The 13,756-nt window shown below is 30.3% G+C and overlaps 4 protein-coding genes across 4 annotated transcripts; 2 read left to right on the forward strand and 2 right to left on the reverse strand.

Annotated features, from left to right (window-relative positions):
* Window positions 1–3,049: 3,049 nt before the first annotated feature.
* On the reverse strand, window positions 3,050–4,909 carry LOC124427036 (proteasome inhibitor PI31 subunit). The gene is made up of 5 exons (XM_046969464.1): window positions 4,285–4,909; window positions 3,890–4,039; window positions 3,544–3,809; window positions 3,297–3,455; window positions 3,050–3,219 (listed from the first exon to the last, which is right to left on the reverse strand). Exons 1-5 carry the CDS (start codon window positions 4,432–4,434, stop codon window positions 3,090–3,092), a joined length of 855 nt encoding a protein of 284 aa, XP_046825420.1. The 5' UTR covers window positions 4,435–4,909; the 3' UTR covers window positions 3,050–3,089.
* A 216-nt stretch (window positions 4,910–5,125) lies between these two features.
* On the reverse strand, window positions 5,126–11,564 carry LOC124427034 (eIF-2-alpha kinase GCN2). Its single transcript, XM_046969462.1, has 13 exons — window positions 11,121–11,564; window positions 10,859–11,028; window positions 10,523–10,784; window positions 9,850–10,401; window positions 9,344–9,718; window positions 8,719–9,258; window positions 8,348–8,511; window positions 7,845–8,281; window positions 7,497–7,773; window positions 6,889–7,408; window positions 6,337–6,819; window positions 5,364–6,259; window positions 5,126–5,288 (listed from the first exon to the last, which is right to left on the reverse strand). The coding sequence occupies exons 1-13, from the start codon at window positions 11,175–11,177 to the stop codon at window positions 5,162–5,164; spliced, it is 4,860 nt and encodes a 1,619-aa protein (XP_046825418.1). The 5' UTR covers window positions 11,178–11,564; the 3' UTR covers window positions 5,126–5,161.
* A 34-nt stretch (window positions 11,565–11,598) lies between these two features.
* On the forward strand, window positions 11,599–12,807 carry LOC124427039 (nucleoside diphosphate kinase 7-like). Its single transcript, XM_046969472.1, has 5 exons — window positions 11,599–11,827; window positions 11,902–12,059; window positions 12,135–12,301; window positions 12,393–12,551; window positions 12,678–12,807. Exons 2-5 carry the CDS (start codon window positions 11,943–11,945, stop codon window positions 12,682–12,684), a joined length of 450 nt encoding a protein of 149 aa, XP_046825428.1. The 5' UTR covers window positions 11,599–11,827; window positions 11,902–11,942; the 3' UTR covers window positions 12,685–12,807.
* Window positions 12,792–13,738, forward strand: LOC124426728 (nucleoside diphosphate kinase 7-like). The gene is made up of 6 exons (XM_046968790.1): window positions 12,792–12,839; window positions 12,899–13,019; window positions 13,099–13,223; window positions 13,340–13,453; window positions 13,520–13,627; window positions 13,703–13,738. The coding sequence occupies exons 1-6, from the start codon at window positions 12,792–12,794 to the stop codon at window positions 13,736–13,738; spliced, it is 552 nt and encodes a 183-aa protein (XP_046824746.1).
* Window positions 13,739–13,756: the final 18 nt, after the last annotated feature.

Below are 13,756 nucleotides of genomic sequence, written 5' to 3' on the forward strand. Positions count from 1 at the left end.
TTTAATATTAAACAAACAAAACAAAAAAAAAAAAAAAGAAATCATTTGACTCAACTTGCTTCAATGGGGAAAGAAAATATTCACAAGATTTTTTTCTTTTTTTTTTTCTCTCTCTTTTTTTTCTTTTCTTTTTTTTTCTTTTTTTTTTTTTTTTTTTTTTTTTTTTTGTTTAAGGAAAAATAAAGTATCGCACTTTGCAAACACGAGATGATGAATCATAAAATTGATTTGTTTAATAAAAAAGAGAGTCTTCTCTTCTACGATATTAATAATGAAATAATCATGTATTATTAAAGAAAAACGCATAAGGCATATATCGACAAGGTGTGGTACTTGCGCTAACGGTATTGTTTCTATCTTATTTGACTTACACGAGAAAAGATCATGAAAAGCGAACTAACTTGCTGCAGTAAATTCTAAAAAGCGATCACACTTTATTCTTATAACGAGTACTTAAATTTATCTCGATATTTAAAAAAAAAATAAAAAAATAAAAAAATAAAAAAATAAAAAAAAGGTAAAAAGAAGAAAGAAAGAAAGAAAGAAAGAAAGAAAGAAAGAAAGATGTTTATAGCTGTAAAATATAAAATGTTTGAAGCTAATAAAGCGCGATTCTTGCAATATATTTTGCGAAGCTGTAAAGACGCAATGTTCCCATGTACGTACTTTAATGTACCCATCACCATTGTGGAGAAAATGCCTAATTTGTACAATATATAATGTAAGAGAGAGGATATCTCGACCGTTCGTGAACACTAGATTATATAATTACGGTAATTAATAACAAGAGACATTGCGTTGCATTTCCAATGGAATGCCTAATTGGTGGGTGTTCTTAAATCTTATTGGACTTGGAATCTGCGTTAACTTGAACGGCAAATATTGTGAAACCAATGCGAAGTATTTCATCCAAAGCTGTATATCACTTATCGTAGCGCAACGACAATTTTATCAAAACTTTTACAACAGTCTACGTTCGACAAATTTTAGAAATCATATATGCGTTAAGTATAAACATTTTTCTAATTCTTGAAGAAAACTTGATAGAATTGTCGATGTCACTACACGCCACACTAAACTGTGTTCAAAAGATTAGAAAAATTTCACTCCTAAAATAATAATGAATGTAATAATTAGATCATTTCATTAGTCCGTCGATCAGTCGCGAATGTACATCTTTTTTAAAAATAACTCGTCCTATATTCGCCTTATTGCTCGTTCCATGCTTAAACTACCAATAAGTTAATAACGACCATTGGCACTTTTGTCATTGGCCGTTTTTATAAGTTCTCGTTCATAAACGACTGCTAAAGTTGCCTGTTAATCTTTAAAAATAAATAAAACTTTTGTAATTGTTTTTTGCATCCAAGTATGCATGCAGGTATGTATGTATGTATGTAAGTATGTATGTATGTACACAATATTATGCTGTGCATTCACCATGATCACGGACTTTAAATGAAATGTTAATCTGGTACACCTCCTGTTTTGTAAGATTGAAAAACTGCAATATTTTTTACCAGAGGATGGAACGAGGGATATTCGTAAAGTAACAAATATTCAACCTTTAAATCCAAACTTGATTCATATTGATTCCACTTTATTCGATCGACCTTTGTTAAATTACCGTAATTTACATAGTATTGACATTATTTTAAGCGTGCTCTTTGCAAGCAAAATAGAATAATACTAATATTTTTTAAATAATTAGGTATACCTGATATTGTTTTTCTTTCTTTCTCTCTTTTTCTTTTTTATTTTTTTTTCTTTTTTTTTTTCTTTTCTTTTTGAAAAAGTTACCATCTCTCTCAAATTTGTATTATTTTGGTTTTAGTTTTATACGTCGATTCACTTCTTCAAGCGGTATTACTTCGTCAAAGAAGTAACGAAAAGGATTCATTATAGATTTTTTATCTGTGATACACTTTTTTGCACGGGAGAGAGTAAAACTAGAAAGGGAAATTCGAGTGGACTTATATTGCGATCTCATTTTTCATAAATATTGCATTAACATTGTGTAAAGAAGAAATATATATATATGTATGTATGTATGTGTATATATATATATATATATATATATATATATATATATATATATATATATATACATATATTGAGGAAGAGGGAATAAATCGAATTTTAAAAGAGTTTATAAATATATCTAAATTAAGTTTAATATAAAGAAAGTTTATCTCATCTATAGGCACCAAGAAGTTAGAAAACATTATTGATCTTAATTTTTACTCCTTTTTTTTTTTTTTTTTTTTTTTTTCTTAATTTATCTGCCGATAATTTTTGACGCCGGCAAAAGTTGCTGGCGGATAGAATGAAAAGAAATAAATGGGGACGATCCTAGTTAACGAGTACTCACAGAATATTAAGAATCATGGCACTCGAAGAAATGAATCGAATCGCTTCTAAACATTTGTCTTTTACTCATGTAAAGACATAGTAATGTAATTATCTGTAAATCTTTTTATAGTTACCATTTCATGATGGTGACCGTAAATCATGTTTGTGTAATGGTCAATATGCTTCGTTTTTAAATAAATTTCATCCAATGTGAATACCCAGAACAGGAATAACTTAGGTAACAAAGAAATCCTCTATTTTGAACAGACGTAATGAAATAATAGTCACTCCCTTCAAATCGATTAAACAAGAAATAATAAATTTAACGAGTTAGCGCAATTTAAACAAGAATTAATATTATTATATATTTAATTTGTTAATGTAATTTACTACTCGTCACTATATTATTGACATTGATTAAACTAATTAAGAAATCGTTTTGTTATATTGTAAACATCAGTAATGAAATAAAAAAGAACAGAAGACGTTTTGTGAGGAAAGAATATTTTATGATTATTTTCAGAATCTGACAAGATGTTAAATAAAATATTTCTACAAGCTAAGACGTAAGATCATAGAAATTATTACACGATATTGGAGCATAGTTTAAAATCAACGTTCCAAAATAATATTACAAGATATGATTTAAAAATGAAAGAAAGAAAAAGAAAAGGGAACGGGATAACATTTAAAAAAATTTCCGATTAATATTAATTTTATACTTGGTTTCCTCTTTTTTACATAAACATGTCGTCGTATCCTGGAGGTGGTAATTCGTCGTTGTCAGGATTTTGCGGTCTGCGCGGTACTGGATTCAAATCGGGTGGTCCAAAAATATCAAACCTTGCTCCAGGTGGCACCGCTCCGCTAAAAAGATATTTTTATGATCAAGTAATTAGAGAGAAAAACAATGCATAGTTCAAAAGTATATCTCTTAAGCATACTGTGGTAATCTTCCAGGTACTCCTAAACCACCGATTCCTCTTGGATCCATACCCCATGGTACACGAGAAAATGGATCATATATCATCCCACCACCTCTACCTCTTCCAAGAGGATCTAAATCTGATGAACCTACTCTTCTTGGATCTGCTTCAGGATTCCTTCAACATATAATATAAAATATTGTATGTTAAAACATTTAAAGAATAATATATAGACAGATCAAATCAATCGATATAAAAACATTACCAAGGTTGTGAAACGCTCGAAGGTCTTTGAGGTGGATCAACCCTTAATGGATCGGGACAAATATCTCTAGGTTTACGTTCAGAAGTTGATGTTTGAGTAGACATATCTACGCTATCAATAGGAAATACAGGTTCCAATAGTTCTTTACGAATTCTATGCATAATTGTTAGATACGATGGTATTAATTCTTCTAAAGGACCATGAAGCTTATTAACGGTTTGTTCTATAGGAAATTGTATATTTCCTATATTGTTATTATCTATCCTCTGTAAAAAGTATCTTATTAGAATAATGTCTATGGAAAAGAAATACGTACACGTCTTAACACGTAACGTTCTTATATTACCAATAAATTAATAAGTATATCCTCATCAGATTTTATTCCATACAAAAGAAATAATTTGCCATCTATCAAATAACGTAACGTATAATTAGGCCCTTTGTTCCAGTTCTCTGGAAGCAATTCTGAACCTCTTTCAGATGTATCAAATAATTTCTGAAATATTTCATAAATAAATATTATTCTGAATGGTGTAATATCGTAGATATTACATAGGGATAAATAATGCATATGAGAGGTTAGATTAGATACCGCAATATTGCGCAATAATGAAAAATAATAATAATATTAAAATATATATATATATATATATATATATATAAAAAGTAATGTTTCGATATTTACATGTTTATTAATTGTATGTTTTAATTATGTAAATATATAACGTTTCGATTACTTACGACATCTCCATAACCTAAACATTTAAAGCCACACTTTATGATATACCAGTGTACGAACAAAATAATAACATCTTCCTTTTTACAAATATCATTGTCAACTAATTTTTGTAACAATTCGAAACCAAACACAAATTTTGGATTACTAGACATTCTGAATGAATATAATGACAGTTCACTTTTACAGTTTTAAATGACGATTCGTTGACTCCGTTAGTCATGTAATGGTTGTTACGCGTATCTCGAACTTATACGCAATTTGAAGAGTCAATAATAATTTCTAAACTACAGATACGAGAGAATTAAGAATATCTTTTTAATTTCTTTAATATTTTATTAAATTTACTATTTTAACGTTAAACAAAGGAAAAAGATTATTCCATCTGAGATTACATGAAATTTAGAAGAAGAAAAAATGGTAAAAGATGAGTTTCTCTATGGAAATTTCTATTTCTTCAATACGCCGAGGCCAACGCGTAGCTTACTGCAACTGTACTTTTATATGTCACTTTTCACGACAGTAAAAATGCTTTGAAATAAATAAAAATTAACCTACTGTTCAAATAATTCAATAATGGAATTCTATGATCAACGGAGCACCAAAATACAGGACCGAATTACTGCGCTTGCGCCAATGTTAAAATAAAAACAAAGAATTTGATTGGCCAATTTCGAGTCATACGGAGATCAATGAACGACAAGCATTCACGTATTTTCGCGAATAATTCGCTATATCATTCATATTATTTTCGTAATATATTGATTCAATCGTAAAAATCTTAAAGGTGATTATATCGGGTAAAAGTAAATGTATTATTCATTTTTTAGAATAATTATGAAAATATATTTTTATACTTTTTATATTTATGTATACAAACGTTCATATCAGGGTCATATATCGATAATCCAGAAGACTGTACAATATTAGAACTGGACGCAACTTCTCGCTGCGCAATTCTCTCATTTCTTCACAGATTTCTTTGATATATTTCTTATGTCTAGCGTGTCTAGAAATAAAATAGTAAAATAATCCAAAAATATTTATATATATATAAAAATCAGAATACATAAATATAACTTACTTATCAATCACAATTTGAATGCTTTTATGAAAGTCTTGTTCCTCCTCATCTATCTCCAAAAAACTGGTTATCGTTCGTATTACTGTCATTTCTAGGAAGACCGCAAAAATTTCTATAGGAACTTTATGAGATATCCTCTGTAAATAGGACGACATCTGAGCGAGCATAGTATTTTTAAAACTTCGCCTTGCACTCCCAGAAAGTTTCTCTCTCTCTGATAGAATAAAGGTTATATTGATATTCGTTGAATTATTGGATGAAGCTGTAACGTCATTCGCACTAACTTTACTTTCAGATCTATTCAAAATTGGTAATGGATTTTCAGTCTGTCGTTGAAGAAACTCGGCAATATCTTGAATGCCAATTTTTCTTTCTTGAAACCTATCCCTTTCCCATGTCTGTACCCTTAGATAACCTTTTTCATTGTTCTTTAATAATATTATTTGAGTAATAGAATGTTCTTGACAATATTCTAATACCTCTTCTATCGTATTTGTATCTAATATAGTTGTTCTTATTCCCATTGACCATAATTCGCGAAGTACATTAGCCATTTCCTTTTCTCTCCTTGGACAACCATCGCAACATACAGCTATATCAATACCAAATTTATTTTCTCCGCAAATACTTTCAGACATTTCATCAACTGCACAAACTAACTTGTCCAGTGATATACTAATTCCAACGCCATACTGTTTATTTTCTTTATTAGTCATTCCCGTACGTTCCAATATTTGTCTAAATGACATTAACATCTTATCATAACGACCACCAGCAGCGATAACGTCTTGTCCACCTCTTCTTCGTCTACGCTTTACTTCGCACGTAATCTGATATATGACACCACTGTGCTGTTGAACGTTATGAACCAACAATGGGACAACCGTGACTGGCCACTAAAATGTTCGACATATAAATTTATTTAAAGAATTAACAATCCAACGTTATCTTCTTCCAACACATTTATCATTACCTTAACACCTAAAGCTTCTATATTGGCGATTACTATTTCTATATCATGTAAACCTTCCTTCGCTAATCCTGCTGCATCACCTTTCCTTCTTGTTATTGTTCTTAGAATACTGGTAATCTTGGCAACAGAACTCTCAGTTTCAAATAAATTAAAAAGCGTTTCCATTGCTTGGTCCGTGAGACATAAGCTAATTAAATGTGTTTGTACTTGAAACTTTGAAAATTTGCCGTCACGTGCATCGCACAATATCGAATAAATATCCTGATACTTTTCACGTTCTATCCCACAATACATTAATACAGCTTGTAATAATAATGTATGATTTAAACGTATTGTAAAATTACGTTCTCTTAATTGAGGAATTTCATTGAAAATTTCCCAAGCTATGAATATTAGTTCGGCTTCTGCCATTAAGTTATTAGCCATTGGACTTATTATATCAAAAGCACATTCGTACAATTCTCTCGGATGAAATCCACGAACCTATAATGCGAACGATTATAATGTGATATTTATATAATTTTTTAATGAATTGTGTAATATATAGATTACCTTCTTCTCTCTGAAAACACGTTCTATTGCGTATCTCCGAAGATGAGAGATATTATTCCAAGCGACATATCTGGCGAACGGAGCTCTTAGATCATGTGGTATCGAGACAATACTACCAGTTCGTGTCATAAGTTTTACGCTTGCGTCAATAAAGTTATTATGCTGATTAGACTTTGGCATTAAAAGTGGAGTTGCTAAATATATACCACCATGTCTTTGAAATATTTCAATGACTTTAGCTTTCACGTTCTCTTGTAAATACAATCTTTTTGATGAAATGAGATTTGCAATTCCTCTAGCAGGCAAATTCATGTCATACGTGATATCTTCTGCTGGCGTTACTTCTTGGGTAAAACAAGAAGCGACCAAATATTTGTATGCCTTGCTTTGAGTGTTAGATAACGTATGTCGTACCATTTCTTGAAGTTCGGTCTCCTCTAATTGTGGAGGAGGTAAATAATCCGATGATAATAATTCCTGTGCCGTTGGTCGTTGACTAGGATCATGATTCAATAACCAACTACGAGTAATAAAGGAAACATTTTTAATTCTATCTCTTTTAGAAAAAATATTTTCTAAAAGAAATCAAATATCGTGCAGATTATTACCGAAAAATATGTACTTGATGAGGCATATCACCTTCTGATATGTCAGAGGGCAAAATAACATCTTTCGATCTCAAATTTAACAATATCTTTACTCTCTCCATTCCAGTTTTAAGAGGTTTGTAACACATTTCGAAAAGTATAATTCCCAAACTATAAATATCTACTTTTTGATTGTAAATAGCCTTTGCAGCCTTAGCAGAAAGTTCTGGCGCTACGTATAAAGCTGTACCTACTTGACCCGTTAAAGATCCTAATTCATCTACGTCATAACTTGTACCTAGATAAGAAATGATGCATTTCAAGTTAAATAATTATAAGAGCAAACGTAAAGAGTATTAAAAATCATACCTTTCTCTACCTTATCAGCTTCTTTATCGGTATCAACGGTCTGTGCTAATGACGATAATATATTAGTTGTAGCAAGACCGAAATCTCCAATTTTAACGTGATCATTGCTATCCAAAAAAATATTAACAGGTTTTAGGTCTCTATGTATCATACCCTGCTGATGTATATGTGCAAGGCCTTCAACAATTTCTCTAAACAATCTCCATACTCTTTCTTCATCTTCGTATAATCCATTATCGATTGCGGTTCTCAAAGTGCTTTTCTCACAAAATTCCATTTGTATATACATAAATTGTATTTCTTTTATTATAGAAGTATTAGCAATATTGATATTAATTTTTTCATGATTATCAGAATTATCAGGAGTAGTTTGAGAAATGCCATCTTTTTCAAATTCTATACTATCTGATGAATCAATTCGAAGGAATGTTCTCATCCTAAAATATATATTTATTGCGAGTTAATGAAACGTGTTTCTAATAGTAATTTGTTAAATTACTCACAAAAATGAACTATCTTCGTCGCTATCAGAATCACAGGATGCATCTGTATTATCATTGTCACTATCAGCTGTATTGGCTGCGCTTGCTACAGATTCATAAGATATATTCCATTCAACGTCGTGTAAAGGTGGTGCAAGTCTTTCAATATCTTCACTTCCCAGATGCTAAAATTTCACGTCAGATATTTTTACAAGACAAGAAGAGTAGACATTGGTATAAATAAATAATATAGAACGAGCGTTATATATATATATATACACACACACACACACACACACATATATATATATGTGTATATGTATATGTATATATATATATATATATATTATTTGATTCAATTTTATTGATGACATCATTAATAATATATTTACGTTAACTATATCTAATTTGGCCTGTTTGTTGCTTGTATTTAATGAGGAAGCAGTCACTGACATTAATTCATTATGCTGGAGCGAATCATCCAAGGTAGCACTTTCAATCCATGAGTTATAATAACGAACGACATTTTCATGATTCATACGTGAAAGTAATTTTACTTCACGTGTAATCTTTCGATTTAATTGACGATTTTTCGGATTCAATTCGATTCGCTTGATGGCATATACACCTCCATCTAATTTATTTCTAACTTTTAAAACATCTCCAAAGGCTCCTTTTCCCAGCCACTTTAATATCTCAAATTCATTTTGTATGCGCGACTGTCCACCCAATGTTGGTAGATAAAGCTGAATGTCACAGTCTGGTTCTTCAGGTTCGTCAGACTTTTGTTCATTATTATTTTTAAGTTTAGGAGGAGACAAACCACGATCAAGAGGTGTTTTAATGAAACTGTGCTGTTGAAGTTGTTCAGCAGACCAACGCATTCTTTCATCACTAATAAGGCATTTTGAAATGAAATCTTTTAAGTGAGGCTGAAAAATATACAAAACTATGATAATATTTTAATAATATAGAGTATAACAATAGCTCACATGGTATATATTAATTATAAAATACCTGTAAAATTATTGCTAAATCGACATCCTTTTCGGACACTATCGTTCCTTTCAATAAAGAAAGCACCAATATACCGAATCGGTAAATATCTGCCTTTTTACCGCTTCTCCCTTGGATCGTTGGAAAATCATGCTCTACTTTAGCCAAAGAACTAGTACGATATATATCTGACAATCTTTTATCTAATGAATAATCTGCTAGTCTTATGACACCGGTATGATCTATAAAAACACTTGTATCACGCAAATCCCTATGTACAACATTATTCTCATGAAGGTACTGCAATGCTGAGAGAATGCCAGAAGCCAAATGCCTGAGTATGTCTATATCAATCGAAATGTTTTCCATAAGAAAAAATGCACATGTCGTACCAACCTATTTTTATAAAGTATATATGTTTTTATTAAAGATTACTTAATAAATATACATATATGTATATATAAATTGATACATTACAATATATAACAACCATTATATAAAACCAATATAAATATACAAATACCTACCACAAATTCTTGAAGTATATAAATGACAATATTATTGTTATCCTGCAGATATCTCATATTTAAATAATGCACTAAATTTGGATGATGCAATTTATGTAAATGATTAAGTTCTTGCTCAAGACTACCTATTTGTTTCATAGCATATTGTAAGTCTGCAGTATCACGTATTCCATGCTTTTCATTTTGTAGACCATATTTTAATGTCCATTCTGTAATCGCTAATAATTCACCGGATGTCATATCCAGGCCGGCATAAACGATAGAACCCTTAGAACTATGTCCCAAACATTTTCCTCTATGGACTTGTCTTTCTCCTTTACTATTATCAAAGTGGAGAAGCTTCGTACCCCTATGCTCGCATAAAGAACCTTCCGAGCTTTCAGATGTACTCATGCATCTACGTCTAGAATATGTCCTTACTTTTTCATGCGGTGAGGATGGTAAAGTTTGAGAAACTATGTCCGATTCAATGGATTTTCGAACGAGATCTCTATGATTACGCATTTCAGCTTTCAATGCCTCTTGACGCTTCTGAATCTCATCTTGCAATACCTTATTTTATGATACAATGATTGATTAAGTAATAACAATAGTAAAACCATATATAATAGTAAAAACATATATAATAGTAAAAACATATACATATAATATATAATTATAGTACAATAATAACCTGTCTCTCTTTATCCTCTTTAAGTTGTCTCTCCTGCATTTCATACTGTATTTTCTCTTGGTGTCTAGATATCATTTCTTCATAAAAACTACTATAACTTGGTTTATTGTGTTCGTGTAAATATTTTTGAACGTGTTGGGCAAGCTCAAAAATCATAACTTCGCCGCTTAATTGACGTGCCAAATATTCAAGTTCTGAGTATAAAACTCCTACTTGCTGATTTGACAGACCTTGGCTATTTTTTAATTCTATGGTGGGTACTCTAAAATCATTTGTTTTTGTTGTTGTTGAAATACAAATTTGTACAAAATGAATTAGAAAGGTGTGTCAACTTACATGTCAGGATACTTTTCTCCACAGGTGATATGTAAATCTATTTGTGCATAAATTTGAGCTGGACCAGACATTCCTTTCTGTGGTGTTAATGTTATCAAAATATCTAATGGTTGCCATTTCCTTTTAGTTTTATTTTTTCTCAAATCACACAATTCATCACCAAATATAGACTGCGAATATTTGATTAATATTAAAAAAGAAAGAAAATGTAAACACAATCGAAAGTATACGCACGACAACAGGAAAAAAAAAATAACTATACTTTTAATGCTTCCATTTCATTATCCTGACGATCTTTGCATGACTCAACATGAGACATTTTGAAAAAAATATTATTTATGCATTGTAAGCACTGTTATATCGCATTGATTAAAAGTAACGACAAAATTCACTTTAGTTTAATAGTTTCCTAGGTATCATTACTGGATCATCAAAATCTTAACCTAATCAAAGTCCAGTAATTCCAGCATACTAGCATTTTATTATATAGTTAGAACGGTCAGTGGCTTTTTCTTAGAATATTTCTTATATATAAAATTATTGTAAAATGATTCTTTTTTACATTCACTTTATTTTATTTAATTGAGACCTTATAAACGAAAGAACGGACATAAAGTCCCGCATCTTTCAATACTATCTTACTATATCATACTGTATTCATCGCGTATTCGCGCCGTCACCATCACACACAACATACATATAGGAAACTAATTTTTGTTAATGTCCATTATTCTCGATAGATTCGCTAGTATAGCACTAATTCATGCTCCCTCGTGCTTTTCAAACTCGAGACAAAGTTTATTTACAATTTATCATCGATATTTAACAATGTACTTTACAAATTGTTATATCCCTTAATCGTATCCTATGAAATTTCGTTTCATCGAATGAAAATGTTTATCGTCATAGAAACTGTCAAACGTTCTATGTCGTTTAGTGTTAGTTAGTTATTAATTAAATAGTTAAAACGTATGTATTTTTATATTATTGGAAAATGTTCTTTTATTTATGGACGACCAATTTATACCGTTTTATTGTTTAAGGTACATTAACGACTGTGCTCTATTATTGTAATTTAACAGCAATGTCGACGGACTACACAGAACGATATATTTTTGAGGCAGAATGGTATGACAAGATTGCTTGTATTTTGAAAAAATTTTATTTATATTATTATCCAGCAGACAATACCGTGGAATTGGTATGTTTTATAAATTATACACCTTCAATGCTTACAATGTAAATATTTTTGTACAATGTTATGGAAATATTACAGTTTGATATAAAGACAAAGAAAACATTTTTAAGAAGAACCAAATGCGAGGGTATTAAAGCAAAAGATTTTTATGTTGGAGCAGTTATAACAATATATTCACGGAACATAAAAATTATTGACTTTGCCGATAAGAGTACAAAGGCTAAATTGCAAACAATAACACAGAAGTGAGTATTATTATTGTTATATAAATAATATTGCTTAAATTTTTCATTTTACGATCATTAATTCCTTTTTTTTTTTTTCTTCAAATTACAGAACTTTTGCAATTATAAAGCCGGATGTAATGAATAAAATGGGCGAAATATTGAAAAATATTATAGCTCACAATTTTCATGTTGCAAATATTAAGATGGTAAAACTTACCAAAGAGCAAGCAACAGAATTTTGTAAAGGAAAAGAATCAACTCAGTTGCCGTAAGTATTAAATCTTTTAGATGTAATTTACCTGTTTTCTACGTATATACATGTATTTTTTGTTCTCATACAGATTCATTATAAATTTTCTTACATCTGAACCTATCTTAGCACTGGAACTTTTAGGAGATGATGCTGTTGCACAATGGCAGAAATTAATAGGCCCAGAAGATAGCGACGAAGCTCGTAAGACTGCACCATCCTCTTTAAGAGCATGTTATGGAAAGGACAATATTCAGAATGGCATTCATGGCTCTGAGAATCCAGAAGCAGCAGAGAATGTACATTGTTCTTTTTTTTCTTTTTTAAATTTCAAATTTAATTTGATTTAGCTTATTCCCTTTCAGGAATTATCATTTTTCTTTCCTGATCAAAAAAGCAAGAGGAAAGGACCTAGCAATACTGCAACGTTGAAAAATTGTACATGCTGCATTATTAAACCACATGCGGTGCAACAAAAACTAATAGGTAATCAATAATTTGTCTTATAGATAATTATCAGATTATATATTGGTCATTTTAATCATGTTGTATGAATATTGTTTAGGTCATATTATTGAAGATATTCAGAAAGCTGGTTATACAATCACTGCAATTCAACAATTTCATGTAGACTCAGTTAATGCAGAAGAATTCTTGGAAGTTTATAAAGGAGTACTTGCAGAGTATGGAGTAAGTTTTGATATGAGTTTCTTTTTCTTTTCCCTTTTTTTTATTTTACGTTAAATATGTTATACAAAAAAAAATATTTAACAGAATTATTAATCTAATACCAATATTTAAAACAGGCTATGGTAAGTGAGTTACAGACTGGACCTTGCATCGCAATGGAGATAACTCATAAGGATGAAAATTGTGATATACATGCAGACTTTAGAAAATTATGTGGTCCAATGGATCCGGTAAATACTTCTATTTTATTCTTCCGAGAAAATACACGTTAATTTTTTTTTTATCTCATTTTCTAGGATATTGCACGTCAGATAAGACCAAATACCTTAAGAGCAAAATATGGAAATACCAAAGTACAAAATGCTGTCCATTGTTCAGATTTACCAGAGGATGGACCTTTAGAGGTAAATCAAGTTTTGTGAATTATATAAGATTATGTTAATATCTGTTTTCAATTGACATTTGTAAATATCCTTTAGGTCGAGTATTTTTTCAAGATTCTTGATGAAATATGAATCTCATAATTGCGGCTA

This window comes from Vespa crabro, chromosome 9 (genome assembly GCF_910589235.1).
Source record: "Vespa crabro chromosome 9, iyVesCrab1.2, whole genome shotgun sequence".
In the NCBI taxonomy this organism is placed as follows: domain Eukaryota; kingdom Metazoa; phylum Arthropoda; class Insecta; order Hymenoptera; family Vespidae; genus Vespa; species Vespa crabro.

What these genes read in the sequence shown, in the direction of transcription:
- LOC124426728 (XM_046968790.1), top strand. Translation starts at nt 12,792, where the DNA reads ATGGCATTCATGGCTCTGAGAATCCAGAAGCAGCAGAGAATGTACATT. An exon ending in AGCAGCAGAGAATGTACATT is followed by an intron (nt 12,840 to 12,898) that starts GTTCTTTTTTTT and finishes ATTCCCTTTCAG; the next exon opens with GAATTATCATTTTTCTTTCC. An exon ending in GGTGCAACAAAAACTAATAG is followed by an intron (nt 13,020 to 13,098) that starts GTAATCAATAAT and finishes AATATTGTTTAG; the next exon opens with GTCATATTATTGAAGATATT.
- LOC124427036 (XM_046969464.1), bottom strand. Translation starts at nt 4,434, where the DNA reads ATGTCTAGTAATCCAAAATTTGTGTTTGGTTTCGAATTGTTACAAAAA. An exon ending in ATATACTTATTAATTTATTG is followed by an intron (nt 3,810 to 3,889) that starts GTAATATAAGAA and finishes TACTTTTTACAG; the next exon opens with AGGATAGATAATAACAATAT. An exon ending in TCGAGCGTTTCACAACCTTG is followed by an intron (nt 3,456 to 3,543) that starts GTAATGTTTTTA and finishes TATATGTTGAAG; the next exon opens with GAATCCTGAAGCAGATCCAA.
- LOC124427034 (XM_046969462.1), bottom strand. Translation starts at nt 11,177, where the DNA reads ATGTCTCATGTTGAGTCATGCAAAGATCGTCAGGATAATGAAATGGAA. An exon ending in ATGAAATGGAAGCATTAAAA is followed by an intron (nt 11,029 to 11,120) that starts GTATAGTTATTT and finishes AAATATTCGCAG; the next exon opens with TCTATATTTGGTGATGAATT. An exon ending in CATCAAGTACATATTTTTCG is followed by an intron (nt 7,409 to 7,496) that starts GTAATAATCTGC and finishes TATTACTCGTAG; the next exon opens with TTGGTTATTGAATCATGATC.
- LOC124427039 (XM_046969472.1), top strand. Translation starts at nt 11,943, where the DNA reads ATGTCGACGGACTACACAGAACGATATATTTTTGAGGCAGAATGGTAT. An exon ending in CAGACAATACCGTGGAATTG is followed by an intron (nt 12,060 to 12,134) that starts GTATGTTTTATA and finishes GAAATATTACAG; the next exon opens with TTTGATATAAAGACAAAGAA. An exon ending in TTGCAAACAATAACACAGAA is followed by an intron (nt 12,302 to 12,392) that starts GTGAGTATTATT and finishes TTCAAATTACAG; the next exon opens with AACTTTTGCAATTATAAAGC.